This window comes from Balaenoptera acutorostrata, chromosome 1, assembly GCF_949987535.1.
Source record: "Balaenoptera acutorostrata chromosome 1, mBalAcu1.1, whole genome shotgun sequence".
Classification (NCBI taxonomy): domain Eukaryota; kingdom Metazoa; phylum Chordata; class Mammalia; order Artiodactyla; family Balaenopteridae; genus Balaenoptera; species Balaenoptera acutorostrata.
The window spans coordinates 1,209,366-1,235,807 of record NC_080064.1 but is presented as its reverse complement, the minus strand read 5'-3'; the positions used below and the strand labels follow the sequence as shown (position 1 = coordinate 1,235,807).

The 26,442-nt window shown below is 58.9% G+C and overlaps 1 protein-coding gene across 2 annotated transcripts in view; it reads right to left on the bottom strand.

The window, feature by feature from the left end:
- The window catches only part of PRKCZ (protein kinase C zeta), a 100,198-nt gene that overhangs the window by 16,789 nt on the left and 56,967 nt on the right, over window positions 1-26,442 (bottom strand). For both annotated transcript variants that reach the window (XM_057550214.1, XM_007166230.3), the window contains 6 exons: window positions 16,771-16,856; window positions 11,353-11,484; window positions 10,682-10,763; window positions 9,626-9,678; window positions 5,683-5,871; window positions 2,634-2,731 (listed from right to left, as the gene is read on the bottom strand). In XM_057550214.1, coding sequence (XP_057406197.1) covers window positions 2,634-2,731; window positions 5,683-5,871; window positions 9,626-9,678; window positions 10,682-10,763; window positions 11,353-11,484; window positions 16,771-16,856 — 640 coding nt within the window. The remainder of the gene's footprint in view (window positions 1-2,633; window positions 2,732-5,682; window positions 5,872-9,625; window positions 9,679-10,681; window positions 10,764-11,352; window positions 11,485-16,770; window positions 16,857-26,442) is intronic.

Sequence of the window (26,442 nt, the reverse complement as noted above, 5' to 3'; positions counted from 1 at the left end):
CAGGGCTGAGATGGGGCCCAGAGAGGGTGCCCTGTGCAAGGTCGCCCGCACAGTAAGGGGGGGGCTGGCACTTGAAGCCCAGCTGTCGGCTCCAAGCCTCTGCTGGTACCGCTGTCAGAAGAACCACAAAAGGCTTTGGAAGACTGAAATGAGGATGGGGTCCCCGGAGGAACCAGGCTCTACTGGCACCTCCCTCCCAGGGCACGGCTTCCGGGGTCTCCCTCCGTCTCTGAGCCACTTTCCAACCGGGTGGGTTGCGTACCAACAATGCCATCCACAGACTCGCAAAGGAAGTCTGCCTGGTGGGGCCCCTCCCAGCCTCCCAGCCGGCTCAGCACCAGGCATCGGCCAGTCCCAGGGTCCCCGTCACCCGACGTGTGCGGGATCTTGAATTCTCCTGTGAGCGGGCTGTAACCTCTGACGAGTCACTCATTAATCAGTGAGTCACATAAATGCTGACACACGCTCACTTCATATCTGTACCAAGGACATGACGGTACCTTAAAAAAATTATCCTTTAGCACCACAACTGCCTACGAGGTGCCAGGTACGAACCAACTGCTGGGAGCACAAAAACACCCCCCCCCGGCCCTGCTCTTAGGGAGTTCACACCATGGGTGGTGGGGGACAGGCATATATCGTAACCCGGCGTCAAAGCAGGCACGTGGAAACAGCCCGGAAAGACACCCTATCCTGACTAACCAGGTCTCAGGTGCTTCTAGACGTCACTGACGGATTCCATAAAAGGGGGAGGCAAAGGAACTAGACACGGGTGCTACTGATTCCTGGGATGCCTCCCGGCCGTGAACGTGAAGGCCGGAACACAGCTCCTCACGTCCGTTTGGAAAGGCGCTACAGTGCGCGCCTGCGTCGTGGGGCTCACACAGAAACACCTACGGGATGATTTTTTCTTCCAGTTCTAACCTTAACGCACCTGGGAACACGTGAGCCGGCGGGCAACAGAGCTGGAAGTGAGGCTGAAATATCTGACCCTTGTACATCCACACCCTACAAGTTCATACAGTAAAGTTAACTGAAAAACACAGCAAGCCTCGTTTCACAATATGTTTAGGAAGTGTGGGTTTGGGGGGACACCCTCCCTCGGGCGTGCCCCATAATCCCAAGAGACTGGTCAGAGCCAAAGAGAGGTGAGGAAAGTGCACTGGACACTACTGCTGGGCCCTCCCGGAGCCCCGGGCGGAGGAAGAGGAGGCGAGGAAAGGGGCCTGGCAGGCAGGGCGGCAAAGATGGACAGAGGGACCCAGGGGCAGCCTGGGTGCAGGGGCCTCGTCCACACGCCTAGGAGCCTGGACTGTCTCCCAGAAGCAACTGGGAAAGTGGTTGGGGGGCTCTGAAGCAGGTGATGGATACTTCAGATCTGTGTTCTCGAAACATGGCTCAGTTCCAACGTGGGGGAACTGACAGCCTGGCGCCCCAGGGACCGGACGCCCCGAGGAGGCTGCAGCTGGGGCTCAGGGGGAAAGGGAGGGTCTGAGACCCACTCAGGAGGCAGAATCACTGAGATCTGGGGAGGGGGCAACGCCAGTTCCAGTGGGAACAGGGGACTGAAGATGGGGAGAGGTGGGGGTGGATGCGGGGGGTGTCGGGGGGTGAGTCACTGCTGGGATCACAACAAAGCCCCGAGCAGACAGCGAGCAGAGCAGGACCGAGACCGTCGTGCAGAGAGGCTTGTCTGCACGCTGGGCCCTAGCAGAGTCGGGCCCTCGCTCGGTCACCGGCTCTCTGCGCTGACATAAAACTTCCCCAAGAGATAAGTGTGCCTCACCGTGATCACACTGCACAAACAACACGGTTCACACTAACACCTGCTGCTCGCCGGGAGTCTGGGACTTTGGCACGTGCTAGGTAGAGGTGCCTACGTGACCCGCCCACAATAAACCCCGAGTTTCACAATTCCCTGTGGAGGAATTCAGGGTGTCCTGTGGGACTCCACAGGGAGGGACTCCGGGCGGCTCATGCCTGGTTTCCTCCCGACTTTACCCCGAGCGTCGTTTCCCTTTACATCCTTTCACAGCAGCAAGCCTTAGCCTTGAGTTTGACGATGTGCTGTGTCCTGCAAGTTCTCCGCAGTCAGCGAACCTGGGGGTGGGTCCTGAGCACCCCGACCCAGAACATAGTAACTTCTCAAGTAAACAAACTGTGTGAGTTCAGGTCATCTGGCCAAAAAAATTCCAAACTGAGTATACGCTGAATGTCCTAGACCAGCAGTTCCAACCCTTTTTAAAGCAGAATTCTAATATGTACAAAGCTTCTAAGTGAGGCTGTTTAGCATTTATTAATTTATTCCACTAATCAGTGAGATCCATAAGCACAAAGACAGGCCTCCCATTCACAGCGGCATCCCAATACCTGATCCCATGCTTGTATCAGTGGGATGCGTTCAATAAATAATTTGTAAACAGAATTAAAGAATTTAGCTTCTTCTGTATGAAATTTACTTACTATGACACCAGCCAATGAGAACAACAAAGCTAGTTTGAGGAACCAAAAAGCCCCCATACTTGCAAACAGGAGGACCCTACAGACGACAGCAGAAACCTCATGACAGCACAGCCTCCACACGGTTCAGATCAGAAAGCAGCAGAATCCCAGAAGCACCCCCTTTCTCTTACCGACTTGTTGTCTGGAAGCAGGAGTGTAAGCCGACCAGGAAAGGGTTGCTGGATGCCTGCTCAAACACGTGCTTCTCTGTCTGTACCCAGTCAATATCCTGAAATAGAAGCCAGGGAGTGTGAACACTTCACAGGCATCCTGGAGAAGGGGAGGCAAGAGAGGAATGTCAACTCTGCTTGAGGGAAGACAATGCAGAGAGGAAAAGAAAACGCCCGCTGAGAAATTCTGCCCACCACCATCACCATCCCCACCACTGTAACCCATTACCATCTGCCACCTTCACCTTCATCATCTCCACCATCATCACCATCTCCACCATCACCATCATCAACATCACCATCACCATCATCAACATCACCATCATCATCATCATCACCATCATCACCACCATCAACATCACCATCATCAACATCACCATCATCATCAACATCACCATCCTCACCATCACCATCTCCACCACCATCAGCATCGTTAGCTGTCACCTATCACCATGAACATTTCTCACCGTTTCTACCACCATCACCAAAGCCACCATCACCAGCTGTGCACTGGCCTCTGGGCTACAGGCTCTCCCACACTGCCCGTGGCAGCCTTGGGAAGTCTGTATTATCATCTCCGCTTAAGACAGGAGGAAACAGAGTGGAGGTTTCTCCAACACCCCACACCCATCTCCCAGGCACCAGCTCCCACGGCAGGGCTGTCTCCCTCCCAGTCCACACTGGAACTTGGGGAAAACTCAGCCTGAGAGTCTCAGCTGTGGTTTCGTGACAACCCCAGAAAGCAGAGTCGGACGAGAGTCCCCGAATTCCCCGGGGTAAACCTCCTGCCTCAGGGGTTGGGAAGTGAGCGGGGACGGGATGTGTCCAAAGCAGCCTGCCTTCCCCTGAAGGTTTCTGGAAGAATGAGCCGACTCTCAGTGAGCAGCCCTTTGGTGGCCAAAGACCGTCTGGGTTCCTCGTCCTGGGGCTGGGCCCTGACCCCTCTGCCCCTCGCTCCCGGGGACGCCCTGGGTGGCATGGCTCCGTCTGACCAGCCCCACCTCCCCCGGCTCCGCTCGCTCGTGCAGTGGCCACCTGGTGTCCCCACTCAGCGTCTCATGCGCAGAGCCGGCCTCAAACAGAGCCCTGACTGTCCCTGCGTCTGTTCCCCCAGGCACCTGGCCACCCGGGTGCTCAGGAAGGAAACGCCGGTGGGTGCACGATGCCTCCTCCCCCATGCCCCCGGGTCCACCTGCCTCCTGCCTGCCGGACTCCCCACGCTATTTTAACAAAGCGCCACAGACCTCGGGACTTAAATCCTCCAAACTGTGTCCTCTCGCTGCTCTGAGGCAGAAGCCTCGGGCTCAGGGTGTGGGCAGGGCCCCGCGCCTGCCCAGGGCCCCGCGGAGGGTCCTTCCTGCACCTCCAGGGGACTCTGGCCCTTCTCCGCCTCTGTCTTCACAGTGACTTCTCTGTGTGTGTTTTTCCTCCTCCCTGTCTCAAATCTTTCCCTGCTTTTCTCTAAAAGGACACTCGTCACTGGATTTAGGGCCCCCCAGCTGATCCAGCATGACCGCCGCAGGATCTGTAATTACATCTCCCCAAATAAGGTCCCGTTCCCAGGTTCCTGGGATTGGGACGGGGGCCACCGGACGGCAGGGCCTCTCACAAATGCACAGTTGGCCCACGCGCCAGATCCTGGGGTCTCGCTCCCCTGAGACCACCTCCGAGCCCGAGCTCCAGTCACGGCCACGTGCGAAGATGCCGAGAGTTAGCACAGCAGTAACACTCTCTGGAGGCCTCTCCTCTCAGCGTTCTAGAAACCAGCCCTCACACACCATCAACCCTCCCGCTGGCCGCAGGCTGGGAAGGGGCTTGGAATCCTCTTGCAGGGCTGCAACAGGCAGTGAAGACGCCAGCCAGACCCCGCACTTCCCGGGGCCTCCGCTTCCTCAGCTGTGAGGCACGGATGCCCCAACTCACTTGTGAGCTCAGCACCCAGGGCTGAGGGGCCAGCTGGGCGGTGTGAGCACTGCACAAACACGCTTGCCGGGAGGACAGGCGGGGACTCGGTGCAGCCCCGCTCTGCCCTCTGAACTGCGAGCCTGGGCCGGGGAGCCCTCTCGTGGCCCCCGCTCCACGGGCGCCAAGTGGCCTCAGGGGTCAGCGGCGCCTGCACCGTAACAGAGTGACCGCTCCCTGTGAAGCCAGTTCTCTGCTTCTTAGGGACGTCACCCCCGTTCAGGGGTCAAAGAAACAGGTCAAAAGTACGTCAAGCCAAGATGCCCATGAAAAGGAGCTCAATACATTGTCACTATGGGAATGCCAATCAAAGCCACTTCATACCCACTAGGACAGGGATGGTCAAAAAACAGAAAACGGCAAGCATCGGCAAGAATGCGCAGAAGTTGGGAACCTCACGCGTTGCTGTTGGGAACGTAAAATGGCACAGCTGCCGTGAAAACAGTTTAGCTGTTCCTCAAAAAGGTAAACAGAGAATTACCCTATGACCCAGCAGTTCCCCTCCTGGGTAAACACCCAGGAAGAGTGGACACAGGGACTCAAGCAAATAACCGCACGGAGCCGTTCACGGCAGCGCGACTCAAGCAGCGGAAGCAGAGGCAAGCCCAGTGCCCGTCAGAGGGTGAACAGAGAAGCCCAACGGGGTTGATCCGTAAAACGCAACATGGCCGAGGCCTAAAAAGGAAGGAAGGACGCGCAGACACCCGCTACCACGTGGATGGATCTTGAGAACACGACGCTCCGTGAGAGAAGCCGGACACAGAAGGTCCCATAACGCACGGTTCCACTTACACAGAGCGTCCACAACAGGCAAATCCACGGAGACAGTGGGCGGCCGTAGGGGCCGGGGAGGGGGCCGGGGGGACTGCTCACGGGGACGGGGCGGCCTTTGGGGGATGAGCGGGTGTGGAGCGGGGTGGTGGCGAGGGTGGCCCGACACCGTGAATGCGCTGAACGCCACTGAACTGTGCGCTTGAAAGCGGTCAAGTGGCAAACTCGGTTACGAGCGCTGACTTCCATCCGAAGGAGCGAGTAGGCGGGCGCTCACCTCGTCGTCGTGGACCAGCTCCTTCTTCACCACCTTCATGGCGTAGACCTGATCGTTCTTCTTCAGCCGTACCAGCAGGACCTTGGCATAGCTCCCGCGCCCGATGACCCTGAGCAGGTCGAAGTCCTGCAGCCCGAGCCCCTGAGATATTTTGATCCCGTCCATCCCATCGATAACCGGCTTGAGGTCCTGAGGGAGGGAGGACAAAACGGGAGGAAGCGGGAAGGGGACTCGTGCGCGACGGGGGAGGACGTGGCGTCCGCGCCCCGGAGCCCAGAGCCCCGTCCTGCTCACAAGTCCTGACCCTCCGTCCCAAAGGCCGCCACCCCCGCGCCACCCGGGAGCTTCTGGTGGGCGGGGCCGGAAATCCGAGAGCCGTAATCAGCCACCGGTGGGCCCTCGGCAAGCCAGGAGGGATGCTCGGGGCCAGCCCCGCCTGGACGGGCCGAGGAGGTGGCCGCAGGCTCACACACCCCAGGGCCATCGCTGCAGCGGCCGGAAGGCCACCTGGCCCTCCCTGGGGGGTTGCAAAGCATAACTCGCTAATGTCTGGAAAGACCTGCCAAAGCAAGTACCACTAGAAACAATATACGATGACAGAGAAAGGCAACGTGGTTAAGAGCACAAGTTCCCCTCCTGAGAATTACCTCTGGTGGAGGGAGGGTAACGAAGTGCTCCTGACTCACTCCAGACACAGAGTGACCAGGTAGAAAGATCTAGACCTCCAGGCGGGGACACTGACCCTGGGAAAGGTGTGGCCTCTCAAGGTGCTGCTGTTCCCTGAGGTCCTGTGCACAGAGGTTGAGCCCCAGCTGGAACTGTCCTTGCTCAGAACCACAACGTCCTGAGCCTCATTTATCACCCAGAGTCCAGTTGTGATGCTGTGATTTGTAACACCAAGTTCCTATCTGTTCTAGGGCCCCATTCCGGGCACACAGCTCCTAAAACCTGGGGGGGCAGTTTCCTAAGTGCTGAAAGCCAGCAAGGTGTGTTTTGTTATGTTAACGAGGCAACTACAGGGAAGCCTCTAGGCCACCTAAGGATGCAGCTGGTTGCCGGGGGAACCAACCCTGGGATTAGAGGGTCAGTCCCATCCCCTGACCTCCCAGGAGGGGGGAGGGGCTACAGGTTGACTCCATCGCCAATGGCCGATGACTTAATCATCACGCCTGTGTAATGAAGCCTCCGGAAACCCCCCAAAAGGACAGGTTTGGAGAGCTTCTGGGTTGGTGAATACGTGGAGATTTGGGAGTGGCGCTCGCTCAGAGAGACCAGGGAAGCGCTCGCCCCTTCCCCACACCTTAACCTGTGCGCCTCCTACAGCTGGCTGTTCCCGAGTTACAACCCTTTAAAATAACCCGGTGATCTGGTGAGTAAAATGTTTCTCTGAGTCCTGTGGGCCATTCTCACAAATTAATTGAACCTGAGGAGTGGGTCGTGGGACCCTCCAATCTGTAGCCAGTCGCTCAGAAGCACAGGTGACAACCTGGACTTGCAACTGGCATCTAAAGTGGGAGGAGGGGTCCGTCTTGTGGGACTGAGCCCCCGACCTGGGGGATCTGTCCCCCGGTTGATGGTGTCAGAGCTGGGTTACACTGTAGGACACTCAGTGTCTGCTGAGAATTGCAGAGCTGCTTGGTAGTGTGGAAAGCACACACGGAAAATAAAGGCAGGCTTTTATGCAAATAAAATTTGACAAAAACTGCAGCTCAGGAGTCAGCACTGGACCCGCTGTGCTGTCTCGGTGGAGAGGATGTGGGAAGGCCTCACCCGCAGCAGAAGAAGGTGCCAGGATTGGGCCCCCATGAACCTTTGGGGCAGCAGCCTCTGGGGCTTCATAAAGGATGTGCCCCTGCTGAGACCCAGCTGTGAAGGCGGCAGGGCCTGTTCCCGGAGCTGTCACCCCCCACTGTCACTCCCCACTGTCACCCCCCCCCACGGTCACCCCCCACGGTCACCCCCCCCACGGTCACCTCCCCCCACGGTCACCCCCCACGGTCACCCCCCCCACGGTCACCCCCCACTGTCACCCCCCCCACTGTCACCCCCCCACTGGCACCTCCCGTCACCCCCCCACTGTCACCCCCCACTGTCACCCCCCCACTGTCACCCCCGTCACCTCCCCACTGTCACCCCCCACTGTCACCCCCCCCACTGTCACCTCCCGTCACCCCCCCACTGTCACCCCCACTGTCACCCCCCCAGTCACCCCCCACTGTCACCCCCCCCACTGTCACCTCCCGTCACCTCCCCACTGTCACCCCCCCACTGTCACCCCCCCACTGTCACCTCCCGTCACCTCCCCACTGTCACCCCCCCACTGTCACCCCCCACTGTCACCCCCCCACTGGCACCTCCCGTCACCCCCCCACTGTCACCCCCCGTCACCTCCCCACTGTCACCCCCCACTGTCACCCCCCCACTGTCACCTCCCGTCACCCCCCCACTGTCACCCCCCCACTGTCACCCCCCCACTGTCACCTCCCGTCACCTCCCCACTGTCACCCCCCCACGGTCACCCCCCACTGTCACCTCCCGTCACCTCCCCACTGTCACCCCCCCACTGTCACCCCCCCACTGTCACCTCCCGTCACCTCCCCACTGTCACCCCCCCCACTGGCACCTCCCGTCACCCCCCCCACTGTCACCCCCCACTGTCACCCCCCCACTGTCACCCCCCGTCACCTCCCCACTGTCACCCCCCACTGTCACCCCCCCACTGTCACCTCCCGTCACCCCCCCACTGTCACCCCCCCACTGTCACCCCCCCACTGTCACCCCCCACTGTCACCTCCCGTCACCTCCCCACTGTCACCCCCCACTGTCACCCCCCCACTGTCACCTCCCGTCACCTCCCCACTGTCACCCCCCACTGTCACCCCCCCACTGTCACCCCCCACTGTCACCTCCCGTCACCTCCCCACTGTCACCCCCCCACTGTCACCCCCCATCACCTCCCATCACCCCCCCACTGTCACCCCCCCACTGTCACCCCCCCACTGTCACCTCCCCACTGTCACCTCCCCACTGTCATCTCCCCCCTCCCCGCCACCCCTCTTCACTGCCGCCCGACAGGCCGACTCCCCCACCCGGGACAGCCCATCCCCCCAAACCAGAGGGCCCGTGAGAGCTGCCTGTGGGCGCCAATGTCCCTGCCACACAAGGCACTGACTGAGTCCCAGAAACGGGGACACCTGCCACGGGGGAGGGTGAGGGCCGCGGAAAATGTAAGAACCTGGGTGCTGGAGTGGGCGTGACAGCCAGGTCAGAGCGAGCCCACCCCCCAGGGGCCAGCCTTCCCGCTTTCTCTCAAAGCACAAGAGCACGGGGTTTCCTTTGTGGAGGTCATGTGTGCCCCTTGTGGTCCACCGTGATGGCCTGAGCCACCTGTACTGATGTGGAAATGGCCACGCCGGCAGTCAGTGCCATGGAAAGCTTCCCGTGCGCCGGGCATGGTGCTAAGCGTTTATACAAATGCTCTCAGTTTACCCTCACGGAAAGGTGCAATCATCATCCACCCTTGACAGAAGAGGATCCTGAGGTCAGAGGGGTCCCCTGACCCAGGCTCAGACCAGGCCTGAAGCTTGGGCTCACAGAGACTCAGCCAATGACCCACCACGCCCAGTTCTGCATCGGTGAAAGAGTACGTACAATGAGCACCATATCCTCACCTCTGAGATTCAGCAACGGCTCACGTGCTGCCACGTTCACTCGCTCTCTGCCCATTCGGCTGTACAGAGAACACCTCTGTGCTAAATGTCTGGAAGACCTCACAGACCTCTGCCCTGGAAGCCTCAGTGTGCGCGATCCCCGATGTCCGCAAGGCCGTGCTCCCCCCAACCCTCCTTGTTCATACTCGAGTTTCCACGACTGCCCCAGAAATGAACTAATGTACCTGTCAACAGGACGCTGAAAATACTGATGAGCCGTCTGCTATACTCACCTCAGGTTCATCTTCGATGTTATCATGTTTCCGGGTTGAAGAAATATAAGCAACTAGTGAAGAGAGGAAGAAAAAAGGGGTGTTACAGGCATTGTCAGGGACGTGGCCGGAGACCCCCACGGCCCTTGCCCCTCTGTGGAGACGCAGTGGCCCAGGCCAGGCCGCCAGGCCAGCCGGTGCTCAGGGTGAAGGCCTGAAGCAGCCACTTCTGACGCAACTAGAGGCTTCAGAAAATGCAGCTTCCTGGGCCCCACCCAGACCTGCTGACTCTGAACTTCTGGGGCTGGGAACCTGCCTTTGTGACAAGCTTTCCTAGTGACTCTTCTGGAAGCGACGGATCATAGGATTTTGGTGTCTAGCTTTCCAGTCTCTGTTCTTACGGTATGCAGACGGGGGGCTGGGTGGATGGGTACTTGTTAAGGGTCTCCGTTACATGAGGTGCTGTGCTAAGGGTTTTATGCTCCGTGGCCTCCTGCCATCCCACAGGATGGAGCTCATATTTATCAAACGAGGGCTAGGGCCCTTGCACACCCTTGTAACAGCCCACAGAACTGCAGAAGCTCAGAGCTGGGCCATCAGTCCAACTGGTACTCAAAATCACTCTCTGAATGCTTCTTAGCGTTAAAAAAAGTCTCTCCCCAACCAAAAAAAAAAAAAAAGAAAGAAAGAAAGAAAAAAGAAAAAAAATCCACTAAAACTCAAGAACTACACAGCAGCCTGCCGCGCGCACAGCAGGCCTTTCCACAGAGATGGGTGGGTATCCATGGTGGCCGCTGCACTACATGCCTCTTAGAACGTCCGAAGTCGGCACAGAGGGCAATCCCGCCCCGGGCTCCCCAGGCGGCAGCACACAGAGACGTGGGCGCCCAGGGAAGGCCACCCGCCCACCTCTGACCCGGATGAGGGGGGCCCTGAGAGCCCTCCCCGGTCCCGCGGCGAGCACGGGGCATGCTCCCAGGTACTGGCCCCTGGCGAGAGGGGAGGATCTAAAAGGATGCCCGGGGGGAAGGGGAGGCGGGCGGGTGTTCCCGGGGGGGTGGGACGAGCAGCCCCTACTTCCATCCGTCTCCTCGGAAGGAAGGTCCACGTCGTCACTCTTGTCGTCCACTGCAGGCTCCTGGGAAGGCATGACAGAATCCTGCAGAGAGACGGCAACACAGTGACCCGGCGGGCGCCACGACGGAGCTTCTGGAGACTTGTAAGTCACCTGTTGTGTAACACACACTGTAACACACGTCATGACACGTATCATTCAACTGTCACATCATCGCACTGAACATGGGAAGAGGAGCGCTGAGGTCACCTGTGAGTCCACAGGCCGAGGTGACTGCTCAGCCCCTCGGGCCGCGACCTTCCTGGCAGGTGCTTTAGAAAAGTGCGTGTATTTACACGCTGATGCTGACTCCTCTCTCCCGCCCCCAGCCCCCATCTCGCGTCGTCTGCAGTCAGGCCCCAGCTCCGGGGTCCACGGCTGACGTCACAATCCAGGAGGCTCCCTACTGGTGGACCCTGCGGCCCCCAAGAGTGCCGGGGGCTCCCGGGGCTCAGGAAGAGGGCGCGACCCGGACCGCTGGCCTGGGCCGTCACCCTGCAGCCCACGGGAGCCCCCTCCTCTCTCTCGCGGGTGGCAGGGACGGTGTCAGGGCCCCCCAACCTGGACAGAAGAAGGCCGAGGGCCCCTGGGGCAGTGTGGACACCCCCCCAGGCTGTACCCGGCCCCCACTCACCATATGCCTATTGCAGGTCAGCGGGACAAGGACGTGGCAGCGCTTATGGACCAGCAGTTTGCAGTTGATGCACCTGTAGCCCTGCCTGGCAAGGCCCCATATCCTTTCACTGCACTGGCCGCAGTACGCTCTCTGCGCGGGACGAGAACAGCCGCTGTCAGCCGGGCCCGGTGCGCCCGGGGGCCCCGCCACGCCGCGCGGACATGCTGCACCGTCACGATGCGCAGCTGGGGTGGGAGGTGGCCCTGTCGTCTCGTCACCCCCGGCACCAGGCCCCCGCCCAGGCTCGGCAGCTCCGTCCCAAGGTTGGGGGAACCGAGGCCCCAAGGAGGGCGCTGGGGCTCTGCTCCTTGTGAGGGAAAAGGGGAGGCCCCGGCGGGCAGGGGTGACGAGACCCCTCCACGGGCAGCGCCCCCCCCCCGGCTTGCAGGGACTGGATTGCAGGGCCCGGAGTGGGAGTCGTAGCTCCTACCAGGCTGCGCTCAGAACAGCCGAGGGGCCCCTTGTGGGTGGAGTGACCCAGGTGAGAAGCGGGTGGGAGAGCCGGCTGCCTGACCCTCGTCCAAACACCCACCTACATGACGACCACAGAGGTGACCCTGCCTGGCGTGTGGACGTGTCAGGATTCTGAGCTGCTCTGGGGCTCCATGCAATTATCTTGGTATTTTTCTCAGCGTTTTAAAAGATTTTAAATGGTCAATCTTTATTCTTCTTGGTTCTAAACACTTGAAATTCATGATCATTTTTGGCTTGTTTGGAGAAGTTTTTGTAATTTTGGAATGTCACAAAATGCGTGGAGGTGAGCGTGTCCAGAAGTCTGGTCACCCGCCCACCACTCGGCATCCAAAGTCATCTTCGCAGTTACGTGGTGTCCGCACGTCAACAGGTTCCCCATTTAGTTTTTTTTCCAGCCACAACGCGTTTTCGTGTTTTACCCTCTTTTGCCTATTTTTTAACAAATTTGTTTCTTTTGAGAGAGTCTCAAATTACTCCTGGAGAACAGAAAGGATACACAGTACCAGCCGCGCAATGGAGCTCATTTAGGAAACAGAGCGAACCCTCACGAGGTGTGGGCCTGAGGTGCAGGACGGGCTGCTGGCGGCCAGCGGGCACCGAGAAGCCGATCTCCCACCAGGAAGGAGCCCCCTCCCCATACCCAGAGCGCGTACATCTCAGTCACGGCCATGTGGTCAGCACCTGGCACAGTGCCCAGCGCACAGTGGGTGCCCAATAAAGGTTTGCTGAAGACAAGTCCACACGCGTGCGCCCGCGCGCCCCACTGCTTTCAACTTCGGTAACAGGAAAGAGAAGGATGTACCCAAGTCCCCCACGTTGCCGGAACCATCCCTCCCACAAGGAGGCCAACACGGGCTGTGGGACTCCCTCTGGGAACGGCCTGAGATGCAGTGGACGGCAGCAAGGGCCAGACAGAGGGCTGGACAGAGGGCCACCCCCCCAGACCTCCGACTCGGGCCAATCCAGTTTAACGCCGGCCTTGGCATCTCCGCCCGAGGAGGGTGAGTGCTGGTGAGTGAACTCGGGGTTCAGGGAAGGGGCGTCATCTCTGAGGACCGCTCGGCATTCATGGAACCATTACAGAAATTCACGCCTTTTTATACAATGTGCTAAATGTGTTTAGCTTTCTCCAGAACACCGTTTAACAATGCTTGGATCATATTTAGGGGCAAACCCACAGCCACCTGGTATCTTCACGAATTAACGAAGATCCCTTTTCCTACAGAGCCACCCTCAGCAGGGCCCAGGCCAGGACAACGGGTGATCAAGGGCAGCGTGGTGTGCCGGGTTCCGGCGCCCGTCAGCCACGTCGAGGCCACGTGCAGACATCCGCCCAGAAGAGGCAGCCACGAGGCTCTGTTTTTTTTTTTTTTTTTTTTTATAATTATTTGTTGTTAACAGGCAAGCCCTGCTTTGGCCTGCTTGTGAGGCTTGGAATTCTTTTTTTTTTTTTTTTTTTTTAAAGAGAGCAGTTGCTTGAGGATAAACAGCTAGTTTTTTTTTTTTAATTAATTAATTAATTAATTTATGGCTGTGTTGGGTCTTCGTTTCTGTGCGAGGGCTTTCTCCAGTTGCGATGAGCGGGGTCCACTCTTCATCGCGGTGCGCAGGCCTCTCACTATCGCGGCCTCTCTCATTGCGGAGCACAGACTCCAGACGCGCAGGCTCAGTAACTGTGGCTCACGGGCCCAGCTGTTCCGCGGCATGTGGGATCTTCCCAGACCAGGGCTCGAACCCGTGTCCCCTGCATTGACAGGCAGACTCTCAACCACTGCGCCACCAGGGAAGCCCCACAAGGCTCTTTATTTCAAAACTAGATTTGAATTATCAACATTTCAAGAAATGTGCCACTAAATAATAAAACTTAGGGAATTCCCTGGCGGTCCAGTGGTTAGGACGTGGCGCTTTCACTGCCGTGGCCTGGGTTCAATCCCTGGTTGGGGAACGAAGATCCCGCAAGCTGTGGCCAAAAAATAATAATAATAAATAAAACTTAAAACCCAAGCTTCGGGCTTCCCTGGTGGCGCAGTGGTTGAGAGTCTGCCTGCCAATGCAGGAGACATGGGTTCGAGCCCTGGTCTGGGAAGATCCCACATGCCGCGGAGCAACTGGGCCCGTGAGCCACAACTACTGAGCCTGCGCGTCTGGAGCCTGTGCTCCGCAACAAGAGAGGCCGCGACAGTGAGAGGCCCGCGCACCGCGATGAAGAGTGGCCCCCGCTTGCCGCAACTAGAGAAAGCCCTCGCACAGAAACGAAGACCCAACACAGCCATAAATAAATAAATAAATACTTTAAAAAAAACCCAAGCTTCATGTCTCAGAAAAATCACGTGACTTAATAGATTAATGGGTGCAAATATTTTTAAGTCTCTTACGTGCTGCCAAAGTGGTTCCTTGCTCATGTTTTCAGTCACTGACGTCTGGGGCTGCTTTCACATGGCAACAGTAACAGCAGAGTCAGGGTCCGGCAGTTGTGACAGAGACCGCATGGGCCACAAAGCCTGAAATACCTACTCTCTGCCCCTGGGAGGGGATGCTTGCTCAGCCCCGTTCCAGCTGCTCAGACCACAGCCCTGGGGCTGAGGACCTCAGTGCTCCCGCTGTGGGCTGGACGCCGCCCCCGCCCCCCCATGAGTCCCCAGCTGAGCCTTCCTCTCTGCTCGAGAAGCTCAGTTGCGTCCAGTGCAGAGAAAGCTCCAGGCAGGGAGCTCGGGCCAGTGAGGCCAACAGCCCTCGCTTCCATCCTTGGGTCAACAGCAAAGAAGGAGAGCAGTGACCTCCTTTGTGGGCTTGTCCCTGTGAGTCTGGCTGATCCCGCAGAGCCAGGCGTGTAGCTCCCGAGACACGTGGGGTGACCTCGCAGCCCCGCAGTTAACACTGGTGGATGGCGCGGCCCCAGACGTGGAGCCCAAGGACCCTGGTGGGAACTGTGCCTGGTGACAAACGGCGACACGCCCGCCTCCCCATCTGTGAATGGCAGGGCTGGTTAAACGTTGTCGGGGGTCTTGGGGTCGGCTCCCTCCTTGGCCTTCTGGTGTTTGTGAAAAGCCGCTTGGCGCTCGGGGAGAGCGGGTGGGGACGGGGCTGGAGTGGGTACCCCCCACCGCCGAGTTCCCCTCCTCCTTGAGGAGGAGAAGCCTTTGCCCACAGATTTTGGGGAGGGGGCGGCAGGAGGAGTGCCAGGCTCTGCACCCTGCCATCAGAGAAATGGGTTTTCCTCCGAGAACCTGCAGGGAGGGAGAGGCCAGGCCCCTCCGGGCGGCCTTGCCGGGTGGGTGGGCTTTGTCGTGGGCCTGTGAGTCTATCTGTCATGAAGGGAACGAGCAGTTCTCTGATGTCCTGAAGGGTGGCCCATCCCGTCTGCCTGAGACCCTCTCTGGCAGAACCAAGCCGGTGCCCAGATGCACAGGAAGAGAAGCCACCGGCCGCAAGCTGGCTGGTCATCCGTTTTTTAAATAAACACGGGAGGGTGGGCAGTGGGGGCCTCGCGTCATGGGGGCTGGATGTTTCCATTTCTCCAGGCTTCACCCGGTCCGTCTGGGTGGTTCACCGGAAAGTCTCACGTCCACACCCGTCGGCCAGGCCCATCACTCCTGCACCCCAGGCCCTCTGCCCCCACACGGCGACGCCCGACCTCCCCACGGCATCCGATGTCCCAAGGACCCTGTGCCCTCCCAACGTCGCCAAGGCTCCCAGGGCCCTTCTCATTCCCGACGGACATGCCGCATCCCTTCTTTACACCCAACATAGCACTCAGGGCTCCCCCGCTGACTCCCCCCCAATCACCCATTACAGTAAACAATAAACCACTGTGTTGTGTGCACCTCCCGTGTGCCAGGTGCGGGCACAACCTTCAGGGCAGAGTGCTGTGCCCGGCAGGAGGTGGCACACACGGGGCTGTGAGGGGCACGGAGAAGGCGCACCACGTGGGGGGGGGGGCGGGTGGGCAGAGTGCTCAGCGCATGCGGGGGTCCCCAGGTCAGCAGGCTCTCGGCTGCTGTACTGGACTCTGTGGTGTCCCCCCAGACTCAGGTCCACCCAGAACCTTACGTGGAAAAAGTATCTTTGTAGGTGCCGTTAGTTAAGTTAAAATGAGGTCAGACTGGGTCCTAACACCATGACGGGTGTCCTTGGGGAGCAGAGACAGAGAGCAGGCGGCAGAGGCTGGAGGGCTGTGCTCCCAGCCCAGGAGCTCCGAGGACCGCCGGCAACCCCAGAAGCTACACAGAGGCAAGAAGGGCCCTCCCAGAGCAGCGTGAGGGGGAGCGGCCCCGCCCCACCTTGGTTTGGACTCCAGACTGTGAGAGAACGAACGGCGAAGCACCCAGTTTGTGGTGCTTTGTGCCGGCAGCCCCTGGGCACGTGGTCGCCAGTCGTGGGGGCACCTGCAGATGCCCGCCAGCAACGGGACGGCTACACAGCCACGCGAACCCCGTGGTTTCTACAGGACACAGGGCAGCACGAGGGGAAACACCAGATGCTCAGCTAAAGCGCCTTCGGAGCGGGCCGGACGGCGGGGCCAGCGGGCCGGGGGCTGGAGGGCTGTCTCGGGCTCTGGGCTCCGCAGGACACCCTTGGGACCCACAGGGGACACTGTGGGGTCACACACGCATCCCGGTCATGGGACAAATCCGCGTCCCTTCGGAATGCGCGCAGGCAGGCGGGACCGTGGAGCCATGGCGCCTGGACAGGGGACCTCGGAGCAGGGACACACAGGCCGGGTTCATCAGAAAAGACCCGAGCTGGCACCTTGAGGGCTCAGGGAGCCTCGTACAGGGCTCGTTGTCACCCAGGGACAGCGGCTGTGAAAGCGGCTCACAGGCCTCGCCTGTGCGCAGAGCAGAGCCCGGCACCGCCTCGGGGGGGAGCGGGGGCATCTCGGCGGCCTCGACAGCAACTCACCCTGTTAAAGCGCTTGGCTTGGAAGAGGTGGCCGTTGGCGCGGTACAGCTTCCGCCATCTTCTGGCTCCGCGGCGGTAGATGGATTCTGGAAAGAACAGCAGAAAGGGGTAAAGAAACGGCCTAGTGGCCCACGAGCCCAGCTCCGCCACGTGCGGTGCGGTGGGGACAGGCCGCCCGCCGAGCTGACACGCCTGCGTCCCCACAGCCACTCCTCACGCGACCCCGGGGTCGACCACCCCTCGATGCCCCTGGACGTGCCGCGAGGGCTGCCCTCCGCAGAGGGTCAGGCTGTGACGACATCGGGGCCCGTGTGTCCTCCCACGTGTTTCCTTTCCACCCCCTTCCCTCCGGGCATGAAAACCAGGCCCCTCTCCACACAGGGACAGGCTCCGACAGGCCGAGGGCCCCCTGGACGTGCACGCCCGACCGTCCTCAGAGGGACCCTGGCCGCCAGGGAGTCCACGGTCAGCCCGAGACGGGCGTCTGTCCAGCCAGCACGATCCCGTCTCCTCCGTCCCGGGCTCCCGTTTGAAGAGCAAATCTAGGGACAGAAGTAAAGCCAAACCAACCGGACACTTATGTTGAATTGAAAGTTACCAAAACCGTCGCTTTCACAACCTGCATTCAGTAATTCAAACTCCTGAGGAAGGAGGCCGCTCGTTAAAAACGCGGAGCTAAATGTATAAGCAGAACTGCTGGCTTTATTCTTCCTCAAAAACGTTTCCAACTTTGCTCCTTCAAAACACTTTGAAAGTATGTGAAAACAAAATACTCAGGATACAACGGGAAGCTTTGTGCTTTTACAAAGCTCTGTAGTGAAGGCGACTTTCATGAGAGTCAGGGAAGTGCCAGGAATATACTGACGTGGAAACTGCAACAGAATGTTTTTAAAACAAGCAAATTACCAGCTCTGGCTGGAACCTGCCGAAACCAGGTCACGGTGACTGCAAAACCGGCTTCTCTCCCGTTAAATGGGAGACGAAGTGGGAAACCGAGACGCCGACACCCAGACAGAACAGGGCCGGCCAGAGGTAGCGTCCTCACCCCCCAGCCCATCCGCCCTGGGCTCCAAGGGGTCCCTGGTGATGCCCCAGGACCCCTGCCCGGATGACAGGGTGCGGCCCTCCTGGCCTGATTTGGGGGAAGCCTGGCCCCCGGCAGGTTCCCGCTAACGTCCACAGGCCTGACTGCCCAGCGTGTGGCGTACACACCCCCCGGCTGTCCCAACGGACGGAGGAATAAGGCACCGAGTGACACAGAGACACAGAGGGAGCTGGGCTCTCAGTCGGGGACGCGGTGGCACGAGACCTGGCTCTTTCCTGAGCTCACACACATGCCGTGTGAAAGCCTGAAAATGCAGCCCACCAGATACCCTTCAAATCTGAGCAAAGCCACCCGAAATAAGAGACTCAAAGATGTCCTAGCAGAGGCCAAGGGGTATTAGGGAGCCCCCAGCAGGCCGGAAAGCTCAGCGAGGGGACAGGACGGAGCCCTGCACGGACCCTGGGTGTGGAGCAGGACTGAGGGAAGCCGGGCGATGTCCCGCTGTCCACACAGAGAAAAGCTGGGCGATGTCCCGCTGTTCACAGAGAGAAAAGCCTGGACCCCAGCCGCTCCGTGTCCTCCCAGATCACACGGGGAAGCCCTACCCCCAGCCCCCACGTGACTGTGTTTGGAGGTGGGGCCCCTAAGGAAGCAATGGAGGTTAGTGGTCATAGCGTAGGGCCCCTGATGGGATTAGCATCCTCACAATAAGAGAAGGACACCCTCGAGCTCTGTCTCCAGGGCGGGAGGACACCGGGGAGGTGACGAGTGAGCCAAGTGTCCTCACCAGGCACCGACCCTGTTGGCACCTGGACCTCAGCCGTCCAGCCTCCAGACCCTGGGAAGTAAGCTCCCGTGGTCTCCGCCCCCATCCAGGGTATTGGGAGGGCAGCCCACGCAGACTGGACGCCTGCCTCACTCCACACACAAGCCGTCGCCTCAAAAGATAAAGACTTAAACACGAGAGGCAAAGCGGCAAATTTTAGAAGGAAATGTGGACAATCTTAACAATCCAAGGGGGAGAAAAATTCTGAAAACACAAAAGCACCAGCCCAAAGAGGAGAGGAACACACCTGAGTACCGTGAGGGAAGGACGCACGTCCATCCAGAGGCCACCCGAGAGGCAGACAAGCCCCTGTCCCAATTATCAGCCGCACGCAAGAGACGGGTTAATGATTCAGGATGCGAGAGGCACTTCCACAAACCAGCGAGGAAAAAGCAACAGAAGCGTCAACAAAAGACAAGTCTCCGCAACGTCAAATACCGTCAAGGACCAGAGCAATTGGAAGTTGCCTGTCCTCCGAGACAGGGGCTAAACCGGGGCCAAAATTGATTGTCGAGAGGACGCGTGCTTCCCCGGGACCCAGCAATTGCACTGCTCCGAGACCAAGGCCCGAGGGACCTCACACGTGGGCTCGCAGCCGGCAAAGGGTGCTTGCAGACGCCCAGGCCCATCGGCAAGAGGGCACGTGACCTGCGGGCGTGACTGTTCAGGAGGACCCGGCGGCCGTAACCTGACTTGAGCTATGTTCAGCAGCACAGACGCATCTTCCAAAATCAAACCATATAAAAAATCAATATAAAGTGACATACTGACGTCCATAAAGTGGGCTCTGTGAAATGATGCCCTTGTTATCACACTAAAAAATAAGCCAAACGGACAATGTGTTGTTTCAGGATGCACAGTTATGAGATGAAATCCTTCTAGTAAGTGGAAGACCAGGGGCAGTGGGTCAGCGCTGGGCGGGTCGGCTGCTAAGGGCACGCGTGTCCACTCCATTGTATGTTGTGTAACACACGTGAGTCCCATGCTCTTGAAGTGCCTTGACTGCTGCAGTAAACAAAATACAATCAGAATTGTAAAAACACAGAGGGAGGGGCCAGAGGCAGCAACAACGACATGGTTATAAACTAGTTTCAGATTTTAATAGAAACACAGAGCTCTGAGTCTGCACAGAAAGGCCCCGGCCGCTGCATGCGATCCCGCCGCAGAGGCCCACATCCACTCCCCCACTGGCTCGCACCCTGACCAGCGGGGAGCAGCGCCTGTGGACACGCGCTTCACACCCAAGGCAGGACACGGACCAGCAGGGCTGCCTCAGGGAGCCACGGCACTGATGTGACCCTGCTCCCAGGCGACAGAAGCTGCAGATGTGCAAGTTAAGGGAGGGGAACCGGGGAGTAAAGTGGTGAGCAGGCAGGAGGGGGCCACATTCTCCAGGCCCCTCCCGACGACCAGCCCTCCTGGGGGAGGGGTCAGTGCGTGTCCTGCGCACACAGGACCGCCGTGCAATGTCGGACAGAGGTGTGACCGTGCTGTTGTCTTTAACTAGAGACTGAGCATGGTTTCAGGAGGTGCCTCTTGGCAAGGAGGGGAATGTGGTGGTTAATTTCATGTGTCAGCTGCACTGGGCCACCGTGCCCAGATCTGTGGTCAAACATTATTCTGGATGTTTCTGTGAGGGTGTTTCCGGATGAAATGAACGTTTAAACCAATGGCCTCTGAGTGAAGCAGATTGCCCTCCATAATGAGGGTGGGCCTCGTCCGATCAGGCGAAGGCCTGAAGAGACCCAAAGGCTGACATCCCCCAGCGAGAGCAAGTCCTGCAGCAGATGGACTTTGGACCTGAACTTCGGCAGCGGCTCTTCCTGCTTCCAGCCTGCAGCCTCCGTGACCATGTGAATGAACCCCTACAGTGAATACTCTCTCTACACACACGTCCTGTTTATCCTGCTTCTCTGGAGAACTGACTCACGTGGACTCTCGGGTGGTACTTTCCGTTACTCCCCACCCCAGGCAGAGACAGGAAGGTGCCGCCAGAGACCCTGGCAGGGCAGCCCCCGGCTCCACGCCCCGGCATCACTTCCAGCAGAGGCGGGGGAGCCCCTGTGGTGTCCGATCCACACCCACGTTGCCACCTGGAAAGCAGTGCCCAGGTGACTTACCAGAAACCACAAGGGACAGCAGGGCATCCTACATTTTTAAAAAAATATACACTTTTTGTTTTGAAGTAATTTCAGATGTACAGAAAGTTGCAAAGACAGTTCAGAGAGCTCCTGTATAACCTGCCTGCAGTTTCCCCTCGGTTAGCATCGCTCCGACATGGTGTGAAAAAGAAAAGGACACGTGTTCTCAGAGAACTTCTCAGAGAAGCAGAGTGCTTCCCGGGGCGGGCGCTCTGGGGATGACCCGCCCCACCGCCCGCTGCACCCACCGCGGGCCCTGCGTCTCCACCTTCCCATTCGGCTGATCTCAGTGGTACACGGTCCTGAAGCCCAGCCGGGTGGGCTGGCAAGGCCTCCATGGGAAGCGGGCCCTGGTGGGCGGCTCCGGCTGACCTCGCAGCTGCTCCACCCGGTGTCCTGGTGGGTCAGGAGGTTCCATCTCGGTCACCATGTCAAGGCCAACTTCGGAGTCAGAGCTGCTCGAAGTCAGAGCCTGCTGGGCACCTGGAGGTGTCCGGTCGCCTCCATGGTGCCTGTGCTCTGGACACAGAGCGGGAACGACAGTGGGTCCTCGTGGCCCCGTCTGCTCAGCCGCTCCTGTACCTTCTCTCAGCCTGAACGACACCCTCAAAGAAGCTCTCTGCTTGTCTTTGGAATTCTATAATTAGGACGGCTGCAGGGAACTTTAATGAGCTCAGTTTCTATGGCAATGGAGCATCTTGAGGGCTCTGACAAGGCGAAGAAAATACACTTTAAAAAGGGAGCTTAGAGCAACAGACCTTGAAACAAACCAGGCAGTCCCCAGATTTGGGGGGGAGCATGGGGTGCTCCGAATTTTCAGGGCAGATCATGATGCTATTTGGAAGCCTCTCTGACTGTTTGCTGGACACGGACCCACCGCCCAGGTGACCAGCCCAGCACAACCCCCGGACAGCCCTGGAGCACCTCGAAACTGTGGCGGGAGCGCTCCGGCGACAGGGCGTGTGGGTCAGCTGAATGCCTTCCTAGTGGTTCCGGGTCGGTGACCAGCCCGAGGCAAGGCCAGGGAGCTGGCGAGGGGCCCTCGTCCCTCGGGCCGGGGGTGGGGTCCTCAGCAGAGCGCGCGCTGCTGCCCCCAGGCCCGGCCCCCTCCGGGTGAGTGGCGTCCCCTGGGGTCCACGCCCAGGAGGGCGGGGCCCGTGTCCAGTGCACAGCGCACTCGCTCAGGCCGCCCTGCCCTCACCGACCACACATTCCACCAAAAGGCTCCTACTGCAGGCTGCACGTGACCACCTAGAAACAGGAGTCTGGGGTTTACGTGGGACGCTGGCCTGGCCATGGGCCACGTATCTGGTGCTGCTGAGAAGCCTGGTGGCCGCACAGGCTGGGGGTCCCAAGGGACAGTGGCCAGTGTGGACAAACAGTCCCAGGAAGCCCACAGAGCCACACAGCTCGCCTGCATTTCCCAGCGGCTGGTGTCACCGACCGTGGATCCGGCGGCCTGCTGCTACGCACAGCAGGTGGTCGCTGTGTCTCAGGAGGGACCAGGCGCTGCCCCCAGAGCCGTGTGACCCAGACTCATGTCCTCCTGCGCTCTGTGGGCCACGCTGGGGGCGGGGCAGCGGCGAGCAGGGCGCAGCTGGGCTGGGGGGGGTTGCGCCCTCCAGGGCCCTCTCCCTCGAGGCTTCCTGCTCCTCGCTGATCTGTGTCCCAGCAGAAGACGTCACTTAGAACCCGCTGCTCTGAGAGGTGGGTGAAGGGGCCTGAGGCTACAGACGCAGACCTGGGACGGGTCTCAGAGCCACCCTGGCAGGAAGCCAGCCACGCGGGGCCGGCGGCAGTTTGGTCCTGTCGGCGGGTCCGGCTCCCACAGAAGCCTGTCTTCCTCACGTGGTCCCGACGTGGCCCCCAAGCCTTGGCATCGCTGGCACGGTGCTGACCTCATCTGGGTCTAAAGCAATCCAAGAAGGGCAACCCCAGGAATGTCATGGGTCCAGGGCCGTCACGTGACTGAAACCACCCAATCAGGCTGCAGAGAGGGGCTTCCCTCCGAGGCCAGGTCGCCCCTCCCTGGGCAGTGGAGCAGGGACACGGGGCCCGGGCGTGGCTGGCTGCGTGGACGAGATGGGGCCAGCCCCAGGGCATGGCCACGGGAAGACAGAGTGACCAGGGCCAGGCTCGGCTGGACCCACCCCACACTGCCGCCTCTGGACGCGTGCTGCGGGGATGTCCCTTGGGGGGACTGCCCATCAGCTGTGCCCACAGCTGTCTGGAGCACCTGCCAGCGCCGTGGCCCGGCAGCACCGGCGGGGCCTCCCGCGGAGAGGAAGCTGGGGACCGGGGCCAGCATGCGGTTCGCTTCCCTGAGCCTCATGCGCGGCAGGGAGAAGAGGCGCGAGGGTCCCCCCATGCGACGCGCTGTGTGCAAAGCGGCAGGACAGACACACATCCCCTGGGGCTCGGCGACGCCTGCAGGAGTCCACCTGCCGGACACCCTCCCTAGTGGCCAAGAGGGACATCTGAGTCGCGCCCGTGAGGACACAGCGGCTGAAGGTCAGGACGCTGGGCTCCGTGGACAGGAGAGCGGCCACAGGAGCCACAGAGCAGCCGTGGGGGGTGGGGAGGGGAAAGGCACCCTGACCCAGCGCTGGAGCCCCAAGTGGCGGATTCACTCTCACAAAGGCTCCGAGGGACAGGGGGCAGCCCCGTGCAAGAGATCCAGAGAAGCACCAGGTTCCTGATTTTTGTAAAGAGAAATGCTTAAGTAAAGAAAGGTCTTCTGCTTCCCAGGACAGGAGCTGTGAGGACCGGACGGCGTCCTCCGTGTACAGCAGGGGCCCGGCCAGCACCCAACACCGGGGTTCAGGGCGACCAAGCCATCCAGACCTGAGGGCCCATCCCTGTTGGCTCGGGCTGCTGTCACAGGGCCCCAGACGCCCCATTAAGGAACAGACCTCGACGAGGCACAGGGGGTGCAAGGCCAGGGCCACACCCTAGGGGTTCCCAGCAAGGGCAGGCCAACCCAGAGCTGTCCCTTTGTCACCAAACACCATCAGTCAAGAAACCCAACCCTAAGAGGTGTTTTGAGAGGGACGGGGGTTATTATAACAGTTCAACTTTCTCACAGTTTTCATCACAAAGATACAAATTTGTCATGAAATGAGTTGAGTTTTGATGAAATGTCTGACCAATGTTTTCAGAAAGATTCTCTGGAAAAACGTACACCAACTTGCAAGCGATCTGTTGCAGGTGGGTTCCGCCGAGCCACCTCCCCTCCATGCAGACGTCTTCCTTTATGGACTCACTTCTTATAAACAGCACGAGTCCTGGGGCCGCTCAGAGCCCACCTGTGCCGCAGGGGCCCCCGTTCCCCCCAGGCCCGCTGCACCTGCGGCCCGGAGCACAGGGCCAGGCCCACGGGAGAAGACCTCGGGCCGGGAACACGGGCACGCCGAGTGTGCCGGGGGAAACGATGGGAGGGGACTGAGGACGCAGCCCCTCCAAAGACAGCCAGCGGCGGCTGGACCACAACAAGGACGGGCCGGCATCACAGCCAGACGTGCAGGTCAGAATGGGAGACAAGGCTGGTTCCCGGGAGGCCAAGTGGAGAGCGAGGTCCGGCGCTCGTGGGATCCAACTGCAGGTGAAAACTGGGGTTCAGGGCAGCCGAGACAAGCCAGCCCCAGGGGCCGCGTGGGTCCTCCCGGGACTCCACGACAGGCCCACAGACGGGCTGCAGCAGAGTCTGGGGGCTGGAGGCCTGGGTTCTGGCGATGGCCTCTCCCAGCTCACTCGGCAGAGGGGCTCCCGGGGTCTCTTCTCCTGTGGCACAAGCACCCCTCCCCAAGACCCCATCTATTACCTCCCAAAGGGCCTCATCGCCACATACACCTGGGGTCGGGGCCTCCACACAGGAATTTGGGGGGCACGTTTGGTCCGAAACAATCTGCTCCTGGTCCCCCCAGATTCATGCCCCTCTCACACGCAAAACACACCCACTCCATCAACAGCCCCAAAGCCTTCTCACTCCTGCAGCAACACTGACATCCAAAGTCTCATTGAAACATCATCTAAACCAGGGGGGGTGACACTCAAGGGGCAATTTGTCCTCAAGAAAACCGCCCCCGGCCTGGGCCTGGGAAAGTTGTGTGTTTCCAAAATGCAATGTTGGGGGGCTTCCCTGGCGGTCCAGTGGTTAGGACTCGGCTCTCTCACTGCCGAGGGTGCAGGTTCAATCCCTGGTCGGGGAACTAAGATCCCGCAAGCCACATGGAGCGGCCAAAAAAAACAACACAAAAACAAAATGCAATGTTGGGACAAGCATAGGATGGTCAGTCCCACTCCAAAAGGAGAAACAGAAAAGGAGCGAAAGCAACAGGTCCCCAGCAAGCCCCAAACATGGCCAGACAAATTTGCCAGGATCTTTAAGGCTCAAGAATAACCTCTTTGGTTTCATGTTCTGCCCTCCAGCCTCACTGGAGTGGCGGGGTGACCCCTGCTACGGGGCTCTCTCAAAGTCCCAGAGGAAAGGGGAATGTGGAGAAATGAACCAAAAATCCAGGCTGCCCTTCAAGGCATTTGCTGAGTCCTACGCTGCACAAGTCCAGGGCAAAAGGCCAAGAAATCAAGCAGAAAGCAGCTGCTAAAAGGTTAAAAAAAAACAAAAAAAAAGCTCGGTGGAGATTTTTGGCTGACTCACAGTGCTGGGGAGACAAAAGCTGGAGATTGGGGTCCTGGTGACCCCCCCAAACTTTTCCAGCTGCAATTACTAAAAGATATTAAAGGAAAATGAGAAACAGACCAGCCTCAACGGAATCAAGGTGACTCACCCACACTCCATCTGCTGGGATAAAGTCAAATCCTTTCACGAGGAAAATAACATCACTCAGAGCTCCTACAGTTTTTCAAACACAGTATCTGATATTCAGTAAAAAGTTACCAGGAAGGCCAAGAAATAGGAGCATTTGACCAAACAGTCAATAAAAATGGACTCCCAGGAGATTCAGATATTCAGCATATATTGAAAAAGACAGGTAAAATGAGAGAATTTCACCTGTGAACTGGATCTATTAAAAAAGGAATCAAATTCTAAAAACCCAAGCATTTTAGAAATTCTCAAAGTGAGAATACAGTAATTGAAGTGAATAATTCAGGAGACAGATTTAAGAGCAGGGTAGACAAAATAAGAGATAGTAACAGAAAAGGTCCAGATTGCAACACAGTGGGCGGAAAACCAGGACGGAAGGAAGTGCAGAAAAAGAGCAAGCGGGCATATGGGACATGGTGAAAAGACATGGATGTGGAGCCTGGGGGACGAAGGGACAGGGGACGGGCACCACCTGAAAGGACACGGCTGATATATTACAGCGGAGACAAAAGACACTGTGCCCCAGATCCGAAAAACTCTACAAACCTCAGGATAAATGCAATATTCCCCCTCTTTTGCAAGGCTGCTAAAACAGAAGAACAAAGACCATTTTTAAGGCAGCCAGAGAAGAACGAGAAGCATCCAAGGGAATAACGGGGGGACAGGCGAGTCTCCAACAGAAACGGCTGAGGCCAGATGACGCAGCAGACGTGCTGGGAGAGCATCACTGCCCACCTGGGCCCCACACCCAGAGAAAATGGCCTCAGAAACGAAGGCAACAGAAAGATGTGTGCACAGAAACAAAAACCGATTAGTTGTCAGCAAACCTCTGCTA